General features: G+C 36.9%; 1 protein-coding gene across 1 annotated transcript in view; it reads left to right on the forward strand.

Annotated features, from left to right (window-relative positions):
* Positions 1-18,209: 18,209 nt before the first annotated feature.
* LOC139686389 (igLON family member 5-like) overlaps positions 18,210-22,777 on the forward strand; it is a 534,172-nt gene continuing 529,604 nt past the window's right edge. The window contains exon 1 of the mRNA XM_071583582.1: positions 18,210-18,249. Within this exon, the coding sequence (XP_071439683.1) occupies positions 18,210-18,249 (40 nt within the window). The remainder of the gene's footprint in view (positions 18,250-22,777) is intronic.

Raw genomic sequence — 22,777 nt, forward strand, 5'->3', positions numbered from 1 at the left:
TTATTTTATTGGGACAATCAGTAATTATTTGATCTGCGTTGTGCAATTGATTAGTAATGATTTTTATCACGCAAAAGTGAGTAGAATTAGATTTTGAATTTATGAGACGCAGATTTTAGTGCCTACGAGGGCTGATGCATAAGAAAAAAAATAATTATCTTGAGACGAAATAAGAGGATATATTAAAGAATATTGATAATCAGAGAAAATAACTCTTAATAATGATGTTTTTCACATTTAATATTTAATTATGATTCCTAATAAGCTAAATTTCCAGTCTTATTATTCATGTTGTACGTTTTGTGTAGCGACGCCGTATTAATCTCAAATTATTTTAACAGGAAAAACAATTTGAGTCATTTCCTGCGATAAGAAGTCAATTATTAGGTAAATATGCCCATAATTTTTTTGAAAGGCTTTTGTAAAAGTAATCCATTCTTAACTTGGGGGTGGCATTATAGAATCACTGAACTACTTTTTGATGTCCATTGCTACAATGGCAGTTTCAACTTTGCAGCTTTAATAACATTTTTTACCCATTTCATTGTGTTTTGGTTTTTTTCTCGTTTCCCAGAGCGCATTTCGTAAATCAGTATCCATTCCAGAAACCGCGACTGTGTTTCTTGACCGCGGAGCTCGACCAAAGGGCAGGAATTGTGGAAGAGATCACCGCTCTCGCGGTAGCCGCTGCGTTCCTCTTTGGGCTGCTGCCGTTTATGGATAGCCAAACTCCACCAAAGTGCTCGGGTAAACATGCGATTCCCGAGACATAACAGGATCTTACACCCCAGAGGTTAATTTCCGGCGTGTTCCATTACCAAGGGGGTCAAATCTCAAGGCGTGGGATGAGTTGGGGGGGAGGGGGGGAGAAGGGGCCCGAGGAGACAAAGGCGTTAACTTTTCTCAAGATGGGCCCCACCCCCACACGAAAGGGTCTCCTTCGCACAGTAGGAGTGGGGGATGCCCTAGGCCCGCGGGGGGGGTGGCTTGAGGAGGGGAGTGGGGAGAGATAACGGGCTTTCCACAGAGGCGCGGTGAGTCGAGGGACGGGATGGGGTGGGCGTCCGCGGTGTAAAAACGGCTGTGTCGTCATCGAAAGCCGAATATTGCCTCGTTTAAGGTTTCCCAAATGCTTGTAAGCCTTCCCGGCCTTTTCCGTACCCGAAAATGGTCGTTGCGGTTGATTGCCGAACATCAAAGACAAACCCTGTCTCTCTCTCTCGTCGTTTCTCTCCTTCACCTTGTCCTCATCGACTCGCACACCTCCCTCTTTATCTCAGATTCCCTCCTCTCTTACTTTCGTCAGCGGCAGACGGCCCTACTTTCTGCCGATTCACCATAACGCCGCGTGTTCCCCTCCATATTATTCCCCCTTTTTCTTTCCTCTCATCTTTCTGTCGCTAAGCGTTCATCAAATTCTCAATTTCCGGTATTCATTTCACTAGCACGTCTCTCATTCTCTTTTATTTTCCAATCCGTTCGCTACATGACAGGAACTAATTCTAATCCCTTCCAAAATGTAAGCACCAGCCATTCCACGCCCGAGGGGTTGAAGATACGTTTAAAGCGTACCGACGTGATGATATCATATTAAGATTGATCGAAGTATGGAAATAAAACCCCATTAGATAGATACATCTACATAATACCCCGCAAGCCGCCGCAAAGGTGTGCCGCGGGGTATGCTAGGCCACAACCCGTAAAAAGGAGCAAAACCACATGCACTAACAACACATACACGCAAAACTATACCCACAGTGGCGCACACACTCAATCCCTTCTTCTCACATGCATGAAAACCCATACATACATGCATACACACATAGAAACCGGTATTGCCAGTCCCTGTTACATTACTTATACCTACGGAATAATTTTTTGTGTGCTCTGACGTTTATTTGGATGAAATGTTGGTTAAATTGCTGAGAAAAATAAGAGAGAGGAAGGGATCATTTTAAATTAGTTCTTACTATGATAAAGAGAAGAAATTTCTTAACGGGACGTTCGTATTGTTAAATTTGATTTTTATTAGACATTCCAAAACGTTCAACGTCGAAATATCTAAAAGATACATTTTTTCTACAAGTGTACAAACGATGTTTGCGTCCTTTGTCAATAATGACGATGTCAAGGCATCACTGTATTACCAGTTGGGCATGCGTTTAAAGGCGTGTGAATGGAACTTTATGTTACACTGTATTTATCTGTAAACTCGATTTCTATATGGAGTTAGAGTAAAATATTGATATGGTGGGAATTTTGGTCACTCAAAGGAATAGCATAACTAAAAAATGTTTTTCGTGCCCTGTCCCTACGGTCATAATTGGATAATCATTAATGCGCACAGATTTCTAGCAGGAAGAACTCGACGTGACTCATAATTACATCCACTTTGATAGATGTTTTCATTTCATGTTTTGTACATGATTGAATGATTAAATTGCATTGGAATAAATGTATGTGTAAATGTCTTGCCTGAATTAATGATTGCCATTGTTTCCTAGAAAGCAAAAGGAAAAATGAGGGAGGGACAGAGAGCAAGGGAAGGTGCAGGATTGGAAGACCTGCAGAGCACGAGAGAGGCGCGGTGTATGGGAGGGACGGAATATAAATCAGAGGCAGATGGAAATCCCTGTGAGCTCAGAGGACTGAGTTCTTTTCTCGTTACGCGAGCGGCGAGAAGCCCTAGGATTCTTCTCCAAGAGCCAGCCGTATCACTCCCCTGCGGCCCCCTGGATATCGCGAGGTGACACTGCGCCTCTTTCCTTAGATTTCCGTCGCACTTGTCCAAGACTGTGTTTCTTTCTGCATCCCCCTCTCCGTCTCTCATTATTTGCGAGAGTTTAATTTCTTAAGACATTTCCTCCTCTGTTCGCGTGGCACACATTTTTCGGAGTCTTTCCGCTCATTCTCTCGGGTGAACAAAATGGAAACCTCCTCGGAATAATTGAATAAGGCATGAAACTTTGCATTATATATATATATATATATATATATATATATATATATATATATATAATATATATATATATTTCATTTTTAAGAGCTAGTATTTAACGTAGATGGTGACCATAATTTTGGCATTTTTCAGCTAGTAACGTTCTATGAATGCATATAAAATTGATTTATCTGTTACAATAGTAGAAAACTGGTTTAAAAAAATAAGTATTAGTGTCTTCATCGGTAACAAAGTGTCTGATAGGTATGTGTGATATATTCTGTGAGTAATGTACAATTTCAGGTCTCAAGATTTAGATTTCATAGTCATAACATATGCTGTTACAGGAGAATATAAAATTTATTTTGGTCGAACGATTTTTAGACAAATATATCTGATTGCTCAGTATTAAATTAAAAAAAGTTTGCAAATACACTAATTTTAATATATCCATAGAGAGTAACCTCTACTTGAGGAAATTGTGTATGATAATTTCTCAACAAATTATTGTAAAAATAAACCACTTATTCCGCCAGAGCTTTTCCCATTGCTTAACAATCAGAATGAAAGTAATATAAGAAGGGTTGAGAATTTTCTCAATTTTAAGTTGCATAACCTTCTCCCATGAAAACGATAAAAAAACACAGGATTAATACAATATGGATCATAAAGAAATTCTTAAAAATTAATCAATATGCCTCTACATTTCAATTTTATCTTTATTCGCTTTCTTCTCCATATCCTGTTTTCTTCTAATAGCTTTCTCTCTTCGCCCATCCTATTTGCAACATTGATAATAATTCCATATAAGCAGTTACAATAATCTTAGTGTTAGTGAAAGGCAAATCAAATCAGATGAACTAAGATAGGAAATGCATAAGCAATAAAAATAAATGAATCTATTAAATACATCCGCAGGATTCGTCATCAGTGCAGCATAGTAAGGTTAAATCACAAGGAATTAGGAATCTTTTAATGAAGCAATTAATAAGCTTTCAATTTTTCAGAGAAAGAATAGTTTTTCTGTTTTTCATATTAAATCATTGGTAATAATAAGCAAATATTTCGGAATTCCACTGCATTGCTTTTTAACCGTTGTACGGTTTTTACTCGGATTTATTTTCGCCAAAAATGTTTTATTTGACAAAAATAGCCGTCAGCACCCTCTGATGAAAGAGATAGACGGTCGATCAACATAGTCCAGGACCCGTCATTCATTAAAGTGGATACCATCAAGTCACGACTTGGATAAAAATATATCCGCTGCCTCGGTGGATCTAAGATTTCCCTCGAGAATCATATAAAATTAAAGAAGTGAAGAGGGAAGAAGAACCGATGGCCTCGAAATAAGGTCGCATAGCCTCACGGCGAGAAAGAGGGCCAAGGAGCTTTGAAATAAAAATACAGAATGGGTGAAGCGGTCGGAACTTGGAGCATAGGATGTGACTCGGATTTCTACCCGTATTCTGAATTATTATTTTTTCATTTTAACCGTGGCTTCATCTATGGGGGCCCAATTAAGGGTCCTTTGTTAAGTGCAATTAATCGGGCGCATCTCGGTCACCCTCCTTCCTCGCAGCAAAATGCGGGGGGGGGGTTGTAACCACCACTATGAGGAAATATAGTTTCTATTGCCTTATGCTTCTTCCAGACGATGCCTGCTCTCCTTGAATATCTCTCGCTGCACACTTTTCCTCTCTCTGCCACAATGGCGACCCCTCATCTCAATATGGCCATGCATTCCCAATAATCTTCCGCTATTAAGTTCGACAGGTTATAAGTTAAGTCATTTAATATGACAATGAAATGGTGATTTTAATTCGCCTGCGTGATGCATGCCGCAATTCGCTTTTTCCATTCTTCACCCCTATCTTCTTCCCTTTTTCCTCTGCTGATATTCTCAGGATTGCTATTCCCGAAGGTGTATCCCAGCCAGCCACACCCTCAACAACCCAGACCCACTTCTCTCTACCCACGCCTCCTCTCGATGCTTATATTGCCTTCGTCAGCGGTTCCTTTACGCGCGCCCAACCCAACAAGTCCGCTCGCCTCCCTTGCATTGCTTTATATGATGAAAATCTTCAGGAGAAATGCCTCAGAAAGCTCTTTTTATTTCCGCGCCGCCATCAAAGTTCATTGAACTCTGTTTTTGTCCGTTTCCTTGCCTATAATGCCGAAATTGTGATCAGAAAACCTCTATGAGGGGTTATGGACGAATTATTCAACTAGTGCACCGAGAGTCAGAGTGATTGCATGTATCACAATGACATAGATAGCTTTATATATATATATATATATATATATATATATATATATATATATATATATATATATATATATATATATATGTATTATTAGGTAATCTACCAGTTAAGGTAGGTTTTTCGGAGGAAAAAGCTACCAAAGAAATATTTTGTGATTCCTAACAAAATATAAAATCCAGTATCCTACTCTACATCAGACCCCTCTTCATCTCTGAGAACTTTCTTCCTGCCTTCAACCCGTCCAACATCCCTATCCTGTTCCTTCCCTTTCCTCGTTCGCCTAATATTCTACCCTCTATTTCAGTCTTCAACATCCCACTGCCGGTCAATACCCCCTTCATCCACTTTTCCTACCTCCATAGGATTTCTCCCAACAAACCCATCTCTTAGCCAACCATACCAAGTACTTCCTCATTTATTTTCTTCTCTGTCCATTTCACCTTCTCCATTCTTCTCCACACCCACATTTCAAAAGCCTCCAGTCTACGTCTATCCTCCTGCTTCAATGGCCACGTTTCCGCGCTACGCTCCATATCAAAGTTTTTACGAGTCTTTTATCAACATCCTTAATCAACATCCCTGTCATCAACTCCCTCCTCCTTGTGAAAGCCTCTTTGCCTAGAGCAATTCTTCTCCTTACGTCCCTACTACTTTGACCGTGTTGGTCCAAAACAATTCCAAGATACGTTAATTGTTCTACATGCTATAGTTTTGCCCACATATTTTAATGTTTAGCTTAGCCTTTTCCATTCTAGAAAATCGCATAACCTTAGTTTTATTAATACTGATTCTCATCCCTTACCTGTCGAACTGAATTTCCAATTCACTCAGCAATGCTTGCAGCCCCTTGGCTGACTGACAAACTAAAGCTTGGTCATAAGCAAACCTAACTGATTTTACGGGTTCCCCGCCCAGTTTTATTCCTTCCTCCAGGTCTTCCCATGCCTCCTTAATGATTTACTCTACATTAAGGTTGAACAGTAGCGGTGATAATGGGAAACCCTGCCAAACGCTTTTTCGAAATCTACGAAACAGGCAAATACCTCCTGGTTGTATTCTATATTCCTCTGGATTAATAATCTCAATACTGCAATGGCATCACGCGTACCTCTCCCCTTCCTAAACCCAAACTGATCATCTCCCAAGTAACCATTAGCCCTACTGTTTCTACTATCCTACTGTTCCTACTGTACTCTCTATCCTTTTGTTTATGATCCTGAGAACAACTTTAGCGGCGTGGGATATCAAACATAGTCCTGTAGTCCTCACAAGATGTAGCCTTTACCTTATCGGAATAGGAACTAAAACTGATCTCACAAAGTCTTCCGGCCAGATTCCTTCCTCATAGATACCTCGAAGCAGTCCATATAGGCAAGTTTGTTAAGGCAAGTGGAAAAATACGGTGTTCTCGCCTAAATCTGCTGAATAAACTTTATATTGTTGTTAACTATTTTTATTCCTTAAACGCGTGTCTGCATATCTTTAAGATTAAACATTAAGATGCGTTCAAACGTATACATTTTTGATTACAAGATTTTACTTGCGTGTGACCGCAAGGCATAATAATATTTTTCTTTGAAAACTAGTGGCGTTACATTCAAATAATAAATTAGTTTGATTTATTGCCATTTATTAATTTCAATTTTAATTAGGTAAGAATGCTAAAATTTCAGTTCCATTATTATCTTGGATGATTTTTTTCGTTTTTTAAGCTCAGTCAACATCCAATTGGCTCCTCTGCCCTTTGGAATTAAATCAATATCAAGTGGAGACGAATCCCGTTGCTTCCTCTTTCAGATCTTCAATAGTCAAGTATCCACCAAAATATTTACTAATTTTGTATTTTCTGTGATTGCTTAACTGATAGCATTATTTGCCATAAATATATATTTTAGTATAATTAGAAATTATTCCTAAAAAATGACCACAGGACCAGAAAAACTTCAAATTTTTTTAGAATATTGATCATGGACGTGGCTACTAAAAATGAAAGACAGCAGCCAATCAATCTTCATGATGAAATGTAATGATAATTAGCGACTGATTCACTTCTCAACCTGCAACTAGTTATCCGCCAAAATAATGTGTTACTTAGTTTCCCTCTTTCTAAGCCAAGTGCACACTTCAGTTGAGACTTCACGTGAACAAGCGCAGCGTTATTATGCACAATGAGTAAATATTATTGAACTCATGGGACGTAAATTTAAGTAACTATACTCAGTAAATTTGACATTTTCAAGTGCATATTTATCGTCAGATTAGATTATATTTGATTACTAATAAATACTACCAGGTTAAATGATATTATGCTAAGAACCTTTCACTTAATCAACGCGCAAATTTAGTATTTTCCTTCCGAAGCTTTCAGAAGCAAATTGGCGGTTTTAGGTCACCTTAGCCCACAATACAAGTTCTACAAAATAATAACCAAATATTTCAATCGAGTCCAAAGTTTCACATTAAATTCTTCGAAGAAACACATACTATGTGAACAGAACTGAAACATCTTCCACGACGTATTGCCACTCAGAATTCCCCGTCGTCTACTCTTATGAACAGTCTCTAACTTCATGAGCACGATTTAAATAGCTTAGAAATATGTATCCATGAGAAATAAATAAAAACCGTCAAAGATTAATTCAATTCTACAGAACTAACCTATTATCAATAAATTTTATCAACATAAAAATACGTTTGAAAGTAGAAACTACTTTTCCTCAGAATATAAAATGAGATAAGAAGGAAATAAATCGAATGATGAATTCACTGAAAATGAATCGCAATAATTAAATACCCAACGGTATGACCTCCGGAGCATCATATTTTAAATAATAACGCAAGAAAGGAGTCATCACAACACATTATTATTGTTATAGTAAATATAGCTACGCACAAAAGGAAGTAAAATGAAGGGAGTTACATTAAAATACGAGTATATAAAATAATGTTACGATTACAATTAAAATGCAAAATAAAGAAATCACGGCAAATATTCCGCATCTGGCGTTAGACACACTTACGTTGATAGGTACGTAAAAACGTGTGAAGAAGAAAAGAGGCAATATATAAGCCATATTTCAATATGAATTAGAATAAAAAATTTCCAGATTTATTTTTTCGTAGTCATTTTTTACACATCAGCCATAAATAATAAAACTAGTTTTCGTGTTGATTTTTATGGTCGTTAAAATCGGAAGGAACGATTTATTTTCATTTATGTATATATATATATATATATATATATATATATATATATATATATGTATGTATATATTTGCTCCTGGTAGGGTCACCCATGCCAAATAGATCAAAGGTTAGGAGCCAGACGAAAGGTAGTCCACGCAGCGTCTGTTCCTCAGTGAGGCGGCTGCAATGGCGTCTGACCCCAGTGGGGCGGCCAGTAAATGATGGTGTCACGTTAAAAACACTATTGAGGAAGGCCACGGGAAACCACCTCAATAATCATTCCTAAGATTTACATGATGGACAAAACAGATTTTACTCAGAGCTGAAGAGGGACCTGCTGTAAAGTAGGATGTTGTGTTTTACTAGGGTTCAAAAATTATTTAATTAGTAATTATGTCCATCCAAAAACCTACCTTAACCGGTAGATTACCTACATAATAATATATATATATATATATATATATATATATATATATATATATATATATATATATATAATATAAGACGCAGGCGAAGAATACCAAATTAGCTAGAATAGGAACGTGGAATGTTAGAACAATGATGAGGACACGGAAATTGGAGAATGTTAAGCGAGAGACGTAAAGGGGAAATATAGATATTCCAGGTATTTGCGAGGTGAGATGGAAGGATAGCGGGGATTACTGGAGTGATAATTATAGAATAATATGCAGCGGAGGGGACGAGAGCCAACGAGGGGTTGCCGTAGTATTAAATAAAGAGGTAGAAAGAAGCATAGTAAATATAATAGGTAACGGATAAAATAATTCTAGTAGAGATAAAAGCACAACCGACGAACTTGGTTTTCATTCAGGTATACATACCACCGAGCAACCATTTAGAAGAAGAGGTCAATAGGATAGGGAAACATTTGAGAGTGATGGGGGATTGGAATGCGACGGTAGGCGAAAGAAGAGATGGTTATGAGATGGGGGACTACGGTTTAGGCACGAGGAATGACCACGGGGAGAAAACAGTTGAGTTCAGCTGGAGACAGGGGTTAGTCATCACCAACACTTGGTTTAGACACCATAAAAGACGCAGGTATGCATGGAAAATGCCAGGTGACTCAGAAAGGTATCATCTAGATTATACTATATTCTGGTTAGACACAGGTTTAGGAACAGTGTGGTAAATTCGCACAGATTCCAGGGAGCGGATATGGACTCTGACCACATTTTAGTTGTTATGAAATATAGCGTCCGTTTCAAAAAGATAAGGCAGGGGCGACGGGTTAGAAAATGGAATGTAGAAGCATTAAATGGATCAAAAAGGAAGGAGCACCAACAGGCTGTAGAGGAAATTATGGAGGATGGTAAAGGGCTGGGTACTATCGAAGAAAAATGGGAAAGTATCAAGAAAGGGTTAGCTAAAGCCGCAAAAGACACTGTTGGAACCGTTAACGCGAAAAGGACTAGGAAACCATGGATAACGGATGAGATGATTACAAAATGGATGAGAGAATAAAATGGAGGAATATAAATACAGAGATAGGCAAAAAGAAGAACATCTTCATTACATCTACTTTATACCCCACAAGCTGCCGCAAGGGCGTGTGGCGCGGGTTGTTAGGACACCACCCGTAATTTAGAAAAGAAAAAAAAACCGCATGCAAAAACCACAAATTCATACATCCACAAAAAAAACATGCCATACATTCATGCAAGAACATTTACACCCCACACACATGCAAACACTCAAACTACCAACTAACATACACATGCACCTGAAAGTCTACCTAACATCTTTGCAATTTTTAATTTTGTTCCGACTTATAAATTCAACGTTTTTAATATTTCTTAAGGTACTTCGGTTTCTTACTATTATGATTTCTGATTGTACGGGGAAAGAATGAGTATTTTTACCTGTCTGTCCTGGAATTTATCTCCCTTATTTTATCTTTGTGGTCTGATCTACCTGAGTAGTGTAGGGCCATTATAATTCCTCCAGTGTCATAGTTAAACTCGTTTGTTCTGAACCTTTCTAAAAGTCTAAGTCTCGCTTGTTCTCTCCGCACTTCAAGTGGTTCCCAGCCGAAATCCTCTAAGAGACCTATCACAATTGTGTTCTTATCATGACAATTTTTAACGAATCTAGCGGATTTTCTCTGGACTTCATCTAATTCTTTTTGCCAAATTTTCTCCCACGGATCCCAAATACTTGCGGCATATTCCAAATGAGGTATAACTAGAGCAAAATAACACCTCTCTTTAACTTTTTCATATATATATATATATATATATATATATATATATATATACATATATATATATATATATATATATATATATATACGTATTTATGTACATAATCAAACACGAAACCCCGCTTTATGGCGAACAAATCTTCATTTACATGAAATTAATTTATGTTTATACATATATGTTCAGAAGAATTTCAAATATATGATGCATTTAAGATGACGCAGGATATTTTCTTTTACAGGTTATTTTTTATAGGCCTAGAATTTGTTAATTGGACAAAATTCGTTGTCTGGTTTGTCATCTCACGTAGTAGGTAGTTGCGTGTATTTAGCAAGAAATCTTTCAAATATTTTTTGAAGTCATAATTTCAACCATTTCATTTTCTTCTTTATGTAAGAAGTTGGATGAAATTTGGAAGTAAATGAGCAGATGTATTAGAAGAGCACTTTTTCTTTTTCCTCTGGCAAAAATAAATATTTCAACTTTCAGAAAACGGGCGCTAATAACGAGTTGCTCCTGAACTGCACGTCAATTATTATACTTTGTCGAAGAAATACCGATGACTTTTCTGAAAATTTCTCTTTTCTAAGCCTAGGTAAACATAAATTACACTCGGTAAACCTTGTTGCTCCTGAATTGGAATGCATACTTCTCTACTTCACCTGTCTCTCGTTGGGAAAGTCAAAGATATGAATCAATGGAACATCAAGGTAGCCCAGGATCGGCAACTCAGGCCAATTTACCATTTATCATTTATTTTGAAGTCATCGATACACGAAAATGGCCCATGGATTAATTCTACTAGATTTAGGCGAGAATGAAAAGACTTCGCTCGTTATCTCGGTGAACGTTCCCTGGATTTTTCCATGCAGACTATCGTCCGTTGCCTCCGCATGGAATCTGTCCGGGATTCAACTCCATCGGATGGAAAAACGTTGAAAATCGTAACTGTAAATCGTTCGGCCATGCACATGTCCCCGTAGCATTTCGTTCTCTACACTTACGATCTCATTCCCGGGAAGTATCCATATTGGCTGGATTGATTGGTATCCGGCGTGTATCTCTATCGTTTCCCTCGCTGCCTTTGATAACACAGTGAGTAGGTTTGGAACATTTTAGTTTGGAAATGGGATCCTGATTCGAGATGGGATACACAAGGAGAAAAACTGATGATGCATTTCGCAACACTTGTGATAAGTATAGGACTATTCGTCCTTCTGAAAGGACTTATATTTCTGCTCTTCTGAATGAGGGAAGATTAGGAGCGGAGATATTTTTCCGAGCAGAATGATTGTGCTTCTCTTTGAGATAAGGGGCCAAATTACAGTTATATGGATATTTTGAATATTTTTGGTTAAATAACATGTTTTTCTGCGAAATGAAATTTTAAACTTGATGAGAATTTTTTATGATTATGTCTTAAATCCCGATATTATGCAGTTTTCTTATTATAGTTTTCATGTCTTTTGTTTTCCAAGACTGAAAAGTTTAATTTTAGCAAAAAAATTCTAAACAGATTGTCTTTTTAGTTTCTCAAGTGATGAAAAAGAATTTGTCATGACATTTTCTAGCGTATTACATATTGTCTACTCAATTCAGTTTCTGGAACAGTAAAATCTCACTAGATGGGAACAGCTCATGTTTATTTTGGGGGATAGCATTGATGTGAAATATTCCGTATTTTTTACGTTTTATTGTTATTACTCAGATTTATATGTGAACATTTTTACGAGTACCTGAACTGAATTCATAGCTTACTGGAAATTCATGAATTCCTTCGAGAGTTAGGAAAAGTTAGCGTTTTTTAAATCAGTCCATTGAAAGGCATGAAATGGACCTTGACAAGCACTTTCACAGCCCTAAGTCTGCCTATCGTCACAGAATTTGGATTTGGTTGATTTCATCCTAGTCACGTCCGTGGAAAGTTGACTTGGAGCAGTGAGCAAACAAATTGGGAAGCACTTCTCTTTTGGAGCCTAAGAAAGGCTGTTGTTGTCGGGGTGGGGCCGAAGTTACGCTCATAGTAGCTCGCAGTTGGCAATTGGTCGGCTTCTTCCCGTTGTGATGCTAAAAAAGAATTCGTAATGAATGGAATACATATTTTTGTCGATTTGTCTCGAGTGCCTGTGGATTGTGAAATTGGTTCTTGGTGATAAACGGCTAGACCTCTGCGTTGCCCTGAGGTCTAACCGCAACTATTTTATGGACTATGATTCTCATCGTGTGCCCTGTTTACTCAAGGAAATACTTGAGAACTAGATTAAGCCTTAATAATTTCCTTCTCGGTGAGGCAATCGAAGTTTGAAGTCTTGGATCAAGTTTGATTGCATAGATGGAAACTTAGAATTATCCCGTCCCACGAAGGGTTGGGTGAAATATGCTCACGTTGAACAATCAAAATTAAATCTAAACTTGGTTGCTTTGCATCATTATGCCTACGATCGGCGTAATGCTTGTAGCACCCCTTAAAGTGAAATTATTGGGTAATTGTTAAAAATATTTCTCAATTAAATTTCAGCCTTCTTTGAATAAATGGCCTTATTATAAAAAACCACGTTCCCCCCCTCCTCGCGGTTCATCATAATTTATTGATATATGTATTCTAAGCTAGGTTTGAATTCTCATTTTTTCGACTTCTACTGCAATTTGTTTTAAACCAGTCGTTTTTGTTGCCTGCAAATTTTCTGTGTCTTCATGTTTGATGTCATTTGGGCTGGTAGATTTCACAAACCAGTCAATTTAATTATTGTTGTAAGAATTTAAAAATTGAGTCTTAAAACTATCGTAACTTTTTCCTTTTTCTAATATTTGGTAAATTAATCGTACTGAGAATTTGCAATCGAGCAGAGAAAAAAATGTATGCTTGGGGTGATATCATAAATGCCGCGAAACATAGTCATTTCAAAAGCTACTTCTCTCGCTACTTCAATATTTATACATTTAATACATCGTCAAAAAATATTTTCAATGGTGAGGTGAAAGAAAGAGAAAAAACAACTTTGCACTTCCACACACTTTTTTAATATAACACGACCATGGTTTCGATGCTGCGCATCATCTTCAGGATCCTGAAGATGATGCGCAGCATCGAAACCATGGTCGTGTTATATTAAAAAAGTGTGTGGAAGTGCAAAGTTGTTTTTCTCTTTCTTTCACCTCACCATGAAAGAATTCCACCAAGTTAAGCCTGAAACTGTTAGATTCAAATATTTTCAATACCAAATCAATGAATTAATAAATATAATCTTGGCTTTTAACATTGATGACATCATACAAAGTCGCTATGGCATATTTTTCATCTGCCACAATGGCTGTGATGCGCATATACTCCAGATGGAGATACCATGTCAAAACTTGGGTTTCGAAATAGGGAAATGAATGGTGAATTACATAGCTTTTGTTCTTAATTATGCAGAATAATTATTATTACGTAATGGTGCTCAGTATATTTGGAATTAATATATTTTCCACATGCTAAAAACAGTATACATAACAATTGTATGTATATATATATATATATATATATATATATATATATATATATATATATATACACACACATGTATACACATAAAATACCTAATATATATTTGTATTTATTTATATGTCCATATAATATTATATTATATATACTATATTTAGGTCGCCATATATAGATTTTTTCGTTGCAACTATTAAGAGTACAGTTATGAAATATATTTTAAATGATATTACAATTTTGTACTGCATATAAATACATTAACATAATTATCGATTCTAATGCTATGAAAAGTCATTCAAATATATAGAGGTAAGTAACATTTCAAGTCAAATGGGACAAACTGTATTTTAGTTGTCGGCATTTTGATATGTAATGGCAGGATATGCAAGTATAATATATTCATGAAAATTCACAAACATTCCGGCATGGAAGTAAATGTAACTTCATTATGTTTAAGAAAAATTACCAAATAAAAAATTGGAGACATCATTTTACTGGATAACAATCAGTCAATGTAATATGCTATTTTAATAAAAACTATTTTATGCAGTCCTACATTCATTATAGTCTTTCAGATATTTACTGCATTAAACGGTATTGTTTGAATCCTATGTACTGGATGGGCGTGAATTTTCAAACTCAATGCGGAATTTAAAAAAATATAGAAAAACGAAAATAAATCATCCCTGGTTACTGCCCAAGCTATATTACACAATATTTTAAACAAATTTTTATATCATAAAATAAATACTTGGTTATTCCACATATTGTTTTTATTTAACACTGTTTAAAATGGTGTTTAATAAAAAAATATGTGTGGAAAAATCCAGTATTTATTTTCTGAAATGAATCGTTTCCACAAAGTGACGCCTGAAACCATTCTTATTTTTATATAATTCTTTAACCATGATGTTGCTGTAATTACATTAAATAATGTAAACATATCTTTTAATATTACGATAGAACTACCCAAACAATCAGATTTCATTAGATAAACATTTCTGATTTATTATGAAGTATCACTTGGGCAACGTAACATTTGAATATTATTATTATTTTACTCTTCCGGTTACGATAGGTTTCCTATTGACGCAGTCTATTCAACTGCGCAATTACGGATTTCCTTGCCCTCTTAACAAAGCACCACCTGACATCCGACACTATCATACTCGTGGGCCCGTCTTCAATTAAACATACTTCCTTCCTCCCTTTTCAACATTTTATTTCCATATGAACCATTATAAGTGATAAACGCGAGGAGCGTCAAATATTATGATAATAAATACCAAATCAAGTTTTAAATGGCTATTTCGGTACTGTATGCACGTGATTAGATCGATGGGGCCTCATTATTTGGTCGCTAGCTGGGCATTTATTTAATACCCTTAAACGGTTCGAATTGCGTTTTTTAAATTACACGCTCGGCAGTCCGGAGTGATTGACCGAAGCATAAATGACATATGGGCGGCGGTTTTGGCGAAAACCGCCGCCCCTTTACTTTTTCATATTGGTTATTCTTTGTGGTGTTTTCTGGTCCAGAAGTCATAGCCAACCAATTGAAAATGAATTCCACTGATCCATGAGGAATTTTTCACCTGGAAAGTGGGGAGGATTCACTTCAATGTGATAAAACAAATTTCAAAATAATATCTCTCATCTGATTGGAGCGGAAAAATTTTCTGTGGGGTTTTACTAGCCTTGAGGGCATTAGCATTGCCACATGAGACGTAGATTTTCTTTTAGATGAAGTAGTAAATTGATTAAGCATGAAAGAAAAACGTCTGGCACATGATGTTCTCTTTGAAATCTCCTTTGGTTGTCACAGCATTCGCGCATGAGCTGTTGGATTCCCTTTATGTGAGACCAATTAAACAAGGTGCCTGATCAAAAGATGCTTAAGGGTGACGTATTGAAGTTCATAAAGGAGGGGTCGATTGAGTGCACGGCACCAGGAGGTGAAAGCAATACCATGGGAAGACCGTGCCAACAAACGAAGACCAAAGTGAAAAAAAAAGTCATCATTATTATCAGTTAAGCCAAGGAATATTCGAAAGAGGTGGAAGAAAAAATAAATATATATTATATTTATATATTATACATATGTATTAATATGTTTAACATTAGAATAGGAGGGCAAAAACTAGAACATGTAGAACAGTTTACGTATCTCGGAAGTGTTTTGGACCAACAGGGTCAAAGTAGTTGGGACGTAAGGAGAAGAGTTGCTCTAGGCAAAGAGGCTTTCACAAGGAGGAGGGAGTTGATGACAGGGACGTCAGGTTGAGTCACGACGAGGTTGAGTAAGGATATTAAGAAAACGCTCGAAAAAACTTTGATATGGAGCGTAGCTATGTACGTCGCGGAAACGTGGTCATTGAAGCAGGAGGATAGACGTAGACTGGAGGCTTTTGAAATGTTGGTGTGGAGAAGAATGGAGAAGGTGAAATGGACAGAGAAGAAAACAAATAAGGAAGTACTTGGTAAGGTGGGCGAAGAGAGGGATTTGTTGGGAGAAATCCTATGGAAGCAGGAAAAGTGGATGAAAGGGGTTTTGACCGGCAGTGGGATGTTGAAGACTGTAATAGAGAGGAGAATGTTAGGCAAACGAGGTAAGGGAAGGAACAGGATAGGGATGTTGGACGGGATGAAGGGAGGAAGAAAGTACTCAGAGATGAAGAGGGGTCTGATGTAGAGTAGGATACTGGATTTTGTATTTTGTTAGGAAGCACAAAATATTTATTTAGTAGCTTTGTCCATCGAAAAACCTACCTTAACCGGTAGATTAGCTCATAATAATAATATATATTTTATAATTATACATATATAATATATATGTATAAATATGTATATATATGTGTGTATATATAGATTTTTTAACCTTAGAGACACAAAGAAAGGACACTCATAGTAGGTTGTTTTGATGTTCCGACGGCTCGGCCGTCGTCTTCAGAATCTGTCTCTATGGTTTAAAAATCTACATCTGTGTTTTTATATATTTGTGCGTCGCCGAAGAGCGTTCCATTTCGAAGTGAATGTATACTCGAAATAAATACAATAATCCAGACAATAAGCTTGGATATAATAAAAATATAATACATGTATGAAATAGATGATGATAGCTTAGGTCCAGGCTTACTTCATGGCGAGATAGAAAGGGCATTAAGGGAATTTTAATCAAATAAGGCTAGGGGACATATGATATTCCCGTTAAATTACGAAAAGGGTTAGGGAAAGGTGAGAGGAAGAGTTTTTATGGATGAATTCCCAACGTTTATGAGGGATGTGTATTTGTCCGGAAGATTTTGTTAGATCAGTATTAGTTCATATTCCAAAAAGTGAAAGGACGCCACAAGTGGGAACTGGGACTGAAAATCGAACAATAAGTTTCGATTCGCACGTAGTTAAATTGGTTCTCAGAGGATGGAGAGCAGGAAAAATGATTACGTAGGGGAAGATTGGTGTGTCTTCCGGGAGGGGAGGGGCATGCCAGATGCCATAGATGTTATGAGATCAATTATAGAGAGGAACATACTATTAGAGTACAATCTGGATGAATAAGCATGTTTCGTTGATTTATAAAAAAAGCTGTATGGAACGAATTCGGTAGAGTTGTTAAATGTGTTGCAGAAAAGAGGAGTATGTTGGAAAAATGAGAGAATTATCCGCAACCTTCACACCTGTCACAGACTGCTCAGGCGGATGGAGAGTCCAGATGGGCAATGTTGGGAGTATGACTAAGGTAGAGGTTTCCATTGTTATATATGGTGGTCAATGTACACGTGGAGGAAATTTTTTAAGAGGCGTGGGAAAAACTGGAGATAGTGGCGGAATTCGGGGGGTAATGGATAATTTAAAACGCTTAAGTTTGCGGCTGATCAAATTTCAGTCTTTCAGTTATCCAAAGACTGCAAGCATTTCCGAGATCATGGAACGGAATTGATTTTTTAAATGTAGTTCATAAAGTACAGGATATTAGAATAATAAGATAAAATGCATGGAAGCCTTCATAGGAGCGTGATTTTGCACGGATCGGTAACATTGTTAATTAAGCTACAATTTCACATTAAATGTATTTGAAAGTGGGTGTGGAGAAAAATTTAAAAAGTGATATTGACAAAATGGAGAACAAACGACCAAGTGCTTGGAACAGTGGGGAAGGTGAGATGATCGTTACAAGAAGTTCAAAAGAGGCAGTAAGTATGGATACAGAGCGTTTCTATGGGTAATGGGATGTTGAAGACTGAAAGATGAAAGAACGATCGGCCAAAGAGGAAGGGGAAGGAATGGAATAGAGCTATTGGAAGGGACGAAGGGAAGAAGGAAGCATGCGACATTTTGAAGGGTCTTACTGTAGTACTTTGTTTTCTTAGGAGAAATAATTATATCTAACTTTCGTTGCATTGACCGTAAATACAAATACTACATTAAGCGGTAGAATAACAATAGTAAAAATGGTACGGTAATAATGATTTTGAATTCAATTTTTGGGTAAAATTAAAATAAATCTTAGAAATATATTCAGCCGTTTGTGCCAAAAATGAACTGTATGCTTAAAAATCTATTTTTATCAGTACCTATTTTTAAAATCAAAATGTTCAATTGTGATCTTTTTGGTTTCGGGTCTAAAAAATCATTTCCACTTCAAGAAAACACTATGTAGTATAATGCTCGAATATATAATTTGAAATGGCTCTCTTTTTTATTCTTTCGGTGTTAAATTAATTAAATAAGCGAGGGAAAATGCAAGATAAATATCACTTATTGTAAAGAATCTAAAAATCATTTAATTAGAAAAAATGATGATTTTTCTTATTAATAAATTTCCTTATGTAATTATTAATATATTTTATTATATGAACGTAAATATTTTTTTAGCGGTAATGGATGGTAAATTACATCTTATTTTCTGAACCTTCAATTTTCAAATTATGTCCGCTAATTTGTCTATATTAATGACGTTATTTTACAAAAAAATTCTTCTTAAAGTCACTATAAGTTTTTAGTGGAGTACCGCCGCTGTAGTAATTGATTTTGTTCCTTTTTTCAATGCCAAAGAAAAATTTCCTGATTTATCTCGGGTAACCAAAGGGCGAGAAAGAGTGAGCTAGTTAAATTTGAATTATTTATTAAGTACACATATTCAGTCCACATCGTATAAACTGCACGTTCTTTGAAAATACTAACACAATTGAATTTATACGGGGTCTGTCCTAAAAATATGCAGTCCTTTTTTCGTCGTCTTTTTCGCCTTAGAAAGCAATATCCACAAAGTTTTGAGCTTTAGGGAACGGCAGTAAACAGTAATTTTTACGTGGAAGTCCTGGGAAGTTTGCGGAAAAGAAGCCACACATAAGGAAAGAGATCTTTGCCTACTGGAGTTTTCACCATGGCAACGCGACATCCCATGGCCCCTACCCCGAGTACCAGACCAAACACAAAGGGGCAACACTGCCCTAAGCCACCTTACAGCCCGGATATGGGATCTGCGGACTTCTACTTGTATCCAACAATAAAAATAAGCTTTAAAGGTAACCATTTTGGCACGCAGGATAACGTCAAAAAGTCCTTGACGACATGCCTGAACGAGGTTTCCGTGGACGCCTTCCAGGAAGCGAACCACGACTGACAGAGGGCTGGAATTAACATTTAGATACACAAGGACGATATTTTGAAGAATTATTTTGCGGTCAATTTTTCCTGATTTAATTATACTTCTTTTTGGGACAGGTTATGTATGTGGTACAGGTTTCGTAGTTCTGACCCCAGAATCGTGAACCCTTGCAATGAAAAGAAATGCTCATTTCACCTTTAACACTAATTCTGATGCTGGGAAACGCTTTCTACGAAGCTTTTATTCAAATTAGAGAATAGGCGAAATCACAGGCAGGTATGCCTGTTATAGAGAGTATAAAGATTACACTGCACATTGATTTTCGTGAAATAATCGCGAATTTGCAGTGGGATTCGTGGAACTCACAGTCTTCGTCGCATTTGAACTTTTTCTGTCAACTATGTGTGAGAGTTTCTCAGTGTGACTTAAAATATTTCTGATAGTACTTTCAGCTCCAAATAATGATATTATCCCTAAAAGACAGTGGCAGCGATGATGTTTACTTCCGTAAGAGTAGACCCAGGAACTCGGCGTTCACTGTTTTTGATTTGATTTGATGATTGTCTCTCCTCTTTAAACATTAAAAAACCATCTTATAGATTTTCTATAGGTAAAAATAATCTCTTCCAAAGCTTTATGCAGCAGGCATATTACCTAGTCCTCGGCTTATGCTTTGTTGAAAGTTAAGCAAAGTTTCCATGGAAGTCGCGTGTGCTGCAATGGATTCCATTGGATTTATATTTAAGTAAAATTATTAAAACTCCACCTCAAATACGTTATATACACAAAATTAAATTTTTACCCGATTAAAATGTTAATGATAATTAATGGACTCTTTAGCTTTCACTCTTGACGGCGGATTTCATAGATTACATTTTCGATCCATAACAATTTTGGTCCATGGGTTGAGTTTTAGTATAATATAAGTTTACATTATTTTTAAATTTCTACGTCTTTCCCGTTTAAAACTCACGATTTATATTCTAGAGGTTGTTACACTTTCATTTCGAAGGGTGTTATGTACGAGGGTCATCCGGAAAGTAGTACCCGTTCGTGAAATAAAGACACAAAAGTAAATATTAACAAACATAAAAAATTTTATTTGAAAGAGGATACTTTAAACTACTTCTCAACATAATCTCCAAGCAAATTAAGGCATTTGTCATAACGTGTGACAAGTTTCTGTATTCCTGCTGCATAGTCCTTCGCCGCCAGCTCATTGAGATACGCGAGGGACCCATCTTGCACAAATTTTTGCATAATGCAGATGGTGTTTAACAATTTCATGAACAATTGTTCGAGAAACATTGGGAAAATGCTCACAGATGTCATCAATTGTGACGCGCCGATCGTTCCTCACGAATTCGTCAACTGAGCTCACCAGTTGGTCTGTAATGACAGACGGTCTCCCCGAACGCTCATCGTCGTGTGTGTTCCCCCTCCCCATGTTGAAGTTGCGACACCACCGCCGAACAGACGACTCGTCCATTACATTGTCTCCATACACCTCCTTTAATTGGCGATGAATATCACATGGGCGAACGTTTCTTGCATTGAGGAATTTAATCACTGCCCTCACTTCACAACTGGCGGCGTTCTCAATTTTTTTAAACATTGTAAACAATCACAGAAACAACACAGGCAATGCTAGCGTCACGCAACTTGGCTCAGAGAAGGCAGACAAGCCACTGAAGCTATCTGACCTCGTCCAGCGGCTACTCGCGTCGTCAGCACTTCATGCGGCACGAACGGGTACTACTTCCCGGATGACCCTCGTACATGTCACGATTACACGTAGTGAAATCGCCGAAAATCACCCCGTGCACATATATGTTGACGAGGACAAGGAAATTACTTAATTCTCATTTTAGAGATATCCCATATTGGATACCTTATCGAAAAACCGAATTCAATGAAAATGGTTTTAGGGAAAATTCTGTTATCGCTGTTTGCTGACTTTTTGGTACAGAGATGGGATAGGCCCTGATCAATCAATGACTAATGGCGAAAGTGTGGATTATTGGAAGGAACCTCGCCATTGATTGCCCCTCCATCTTCTCTCATGTCTCGGTACGACCTCCACACTTTCATCATTTTTTTTGAAACGTCTGTGCTTTTGTGCCCTGGGTTCTGGCCTCCTTTCTCTAAAAATTATTCCACCAAAATCTTTTTTCACCACACCCCATATTGTTCCCTTAATCATTGAGTGGTTTTCATTGATGTTCTTGTTGTAAAAGAAAATGTATATTAGTGCATTTGGTGGAACGTTTTTATGTAGTCCTGGATTAACCAGCAAATAAAAGCCATTTTGACGGTTTCAGTTTAAAAGATAGATAGACGGTCAAAACAATGTAAAATCAAAATTTATTTTGAGAGCACTCAAATCGGATGGTGAAGGCTTTAATAATGTTGATTTCCTTGTCACTGAGAGGAAAAATGTTTTCATATTGTCTTTAAAGGTTTCTTATTTTGGTTGGAAACAATTGCGATAGCATTTTGAAGCCTCAATCTAGCATTTAGTTCATTCATATATCCCTTTTGCCTATGACGAAACTTTCTTGTAGTAAAACTATTTATTTGTCATTCAGTGTAAAATCATGTTGTGCCTATATGATTTAAAAAGAAAATTAAATTACTTGCCTTGAACTTTGAAAAAATGGATGCTCCAGATTGGCTAAAATTGAGCAATTTACTGAGAAACTTCCAGCGAGTGACCAATTTTGAAGTAAATCCTTTCCCCGTGCCACCTATGGTTTCCCAGGAAGATCTGGTACTGAAAAGTCACACAGCTCTGGTGAAGCTGAGGTGCCTAGAGAGGCGTACCCAAGAATCGAATCTGGGCCCCCTGCTCAGTTGTCCACCTCGTGGACTACGTAGTTCCCTTTCGAATTAGTTAGTTTTTATAGAATATATTGAACAAACAAGCTTCTAAATAAAATATTGCGCCTCTTTTTAATTTTTCGATAATTTAATCCATGTTTTGGTGTTGACACTTTTGTTATGCTATTATCGTCGCTAAGTAGCTTTATTTTTAATAAAACTGAACATTAATAAGAGTTGGAAAAAGAGCATTGA

Source organism: Hetaerina americana, unplaced genomic scaffold, assembly GCF_022747635.1.
Source record: "Hetaerina americana unplaced genomic scaffold, ioHetAmer1.1.p SCAF_14, whole genome shotgun sequence".
NCBI classification, from domain to species: domain Eukaryota; kingdom Metazoa; phylum Arthropoda; class Insecta; order Odonata; family Calopterygidae; genus Hetaerina; species Hetaerina americana.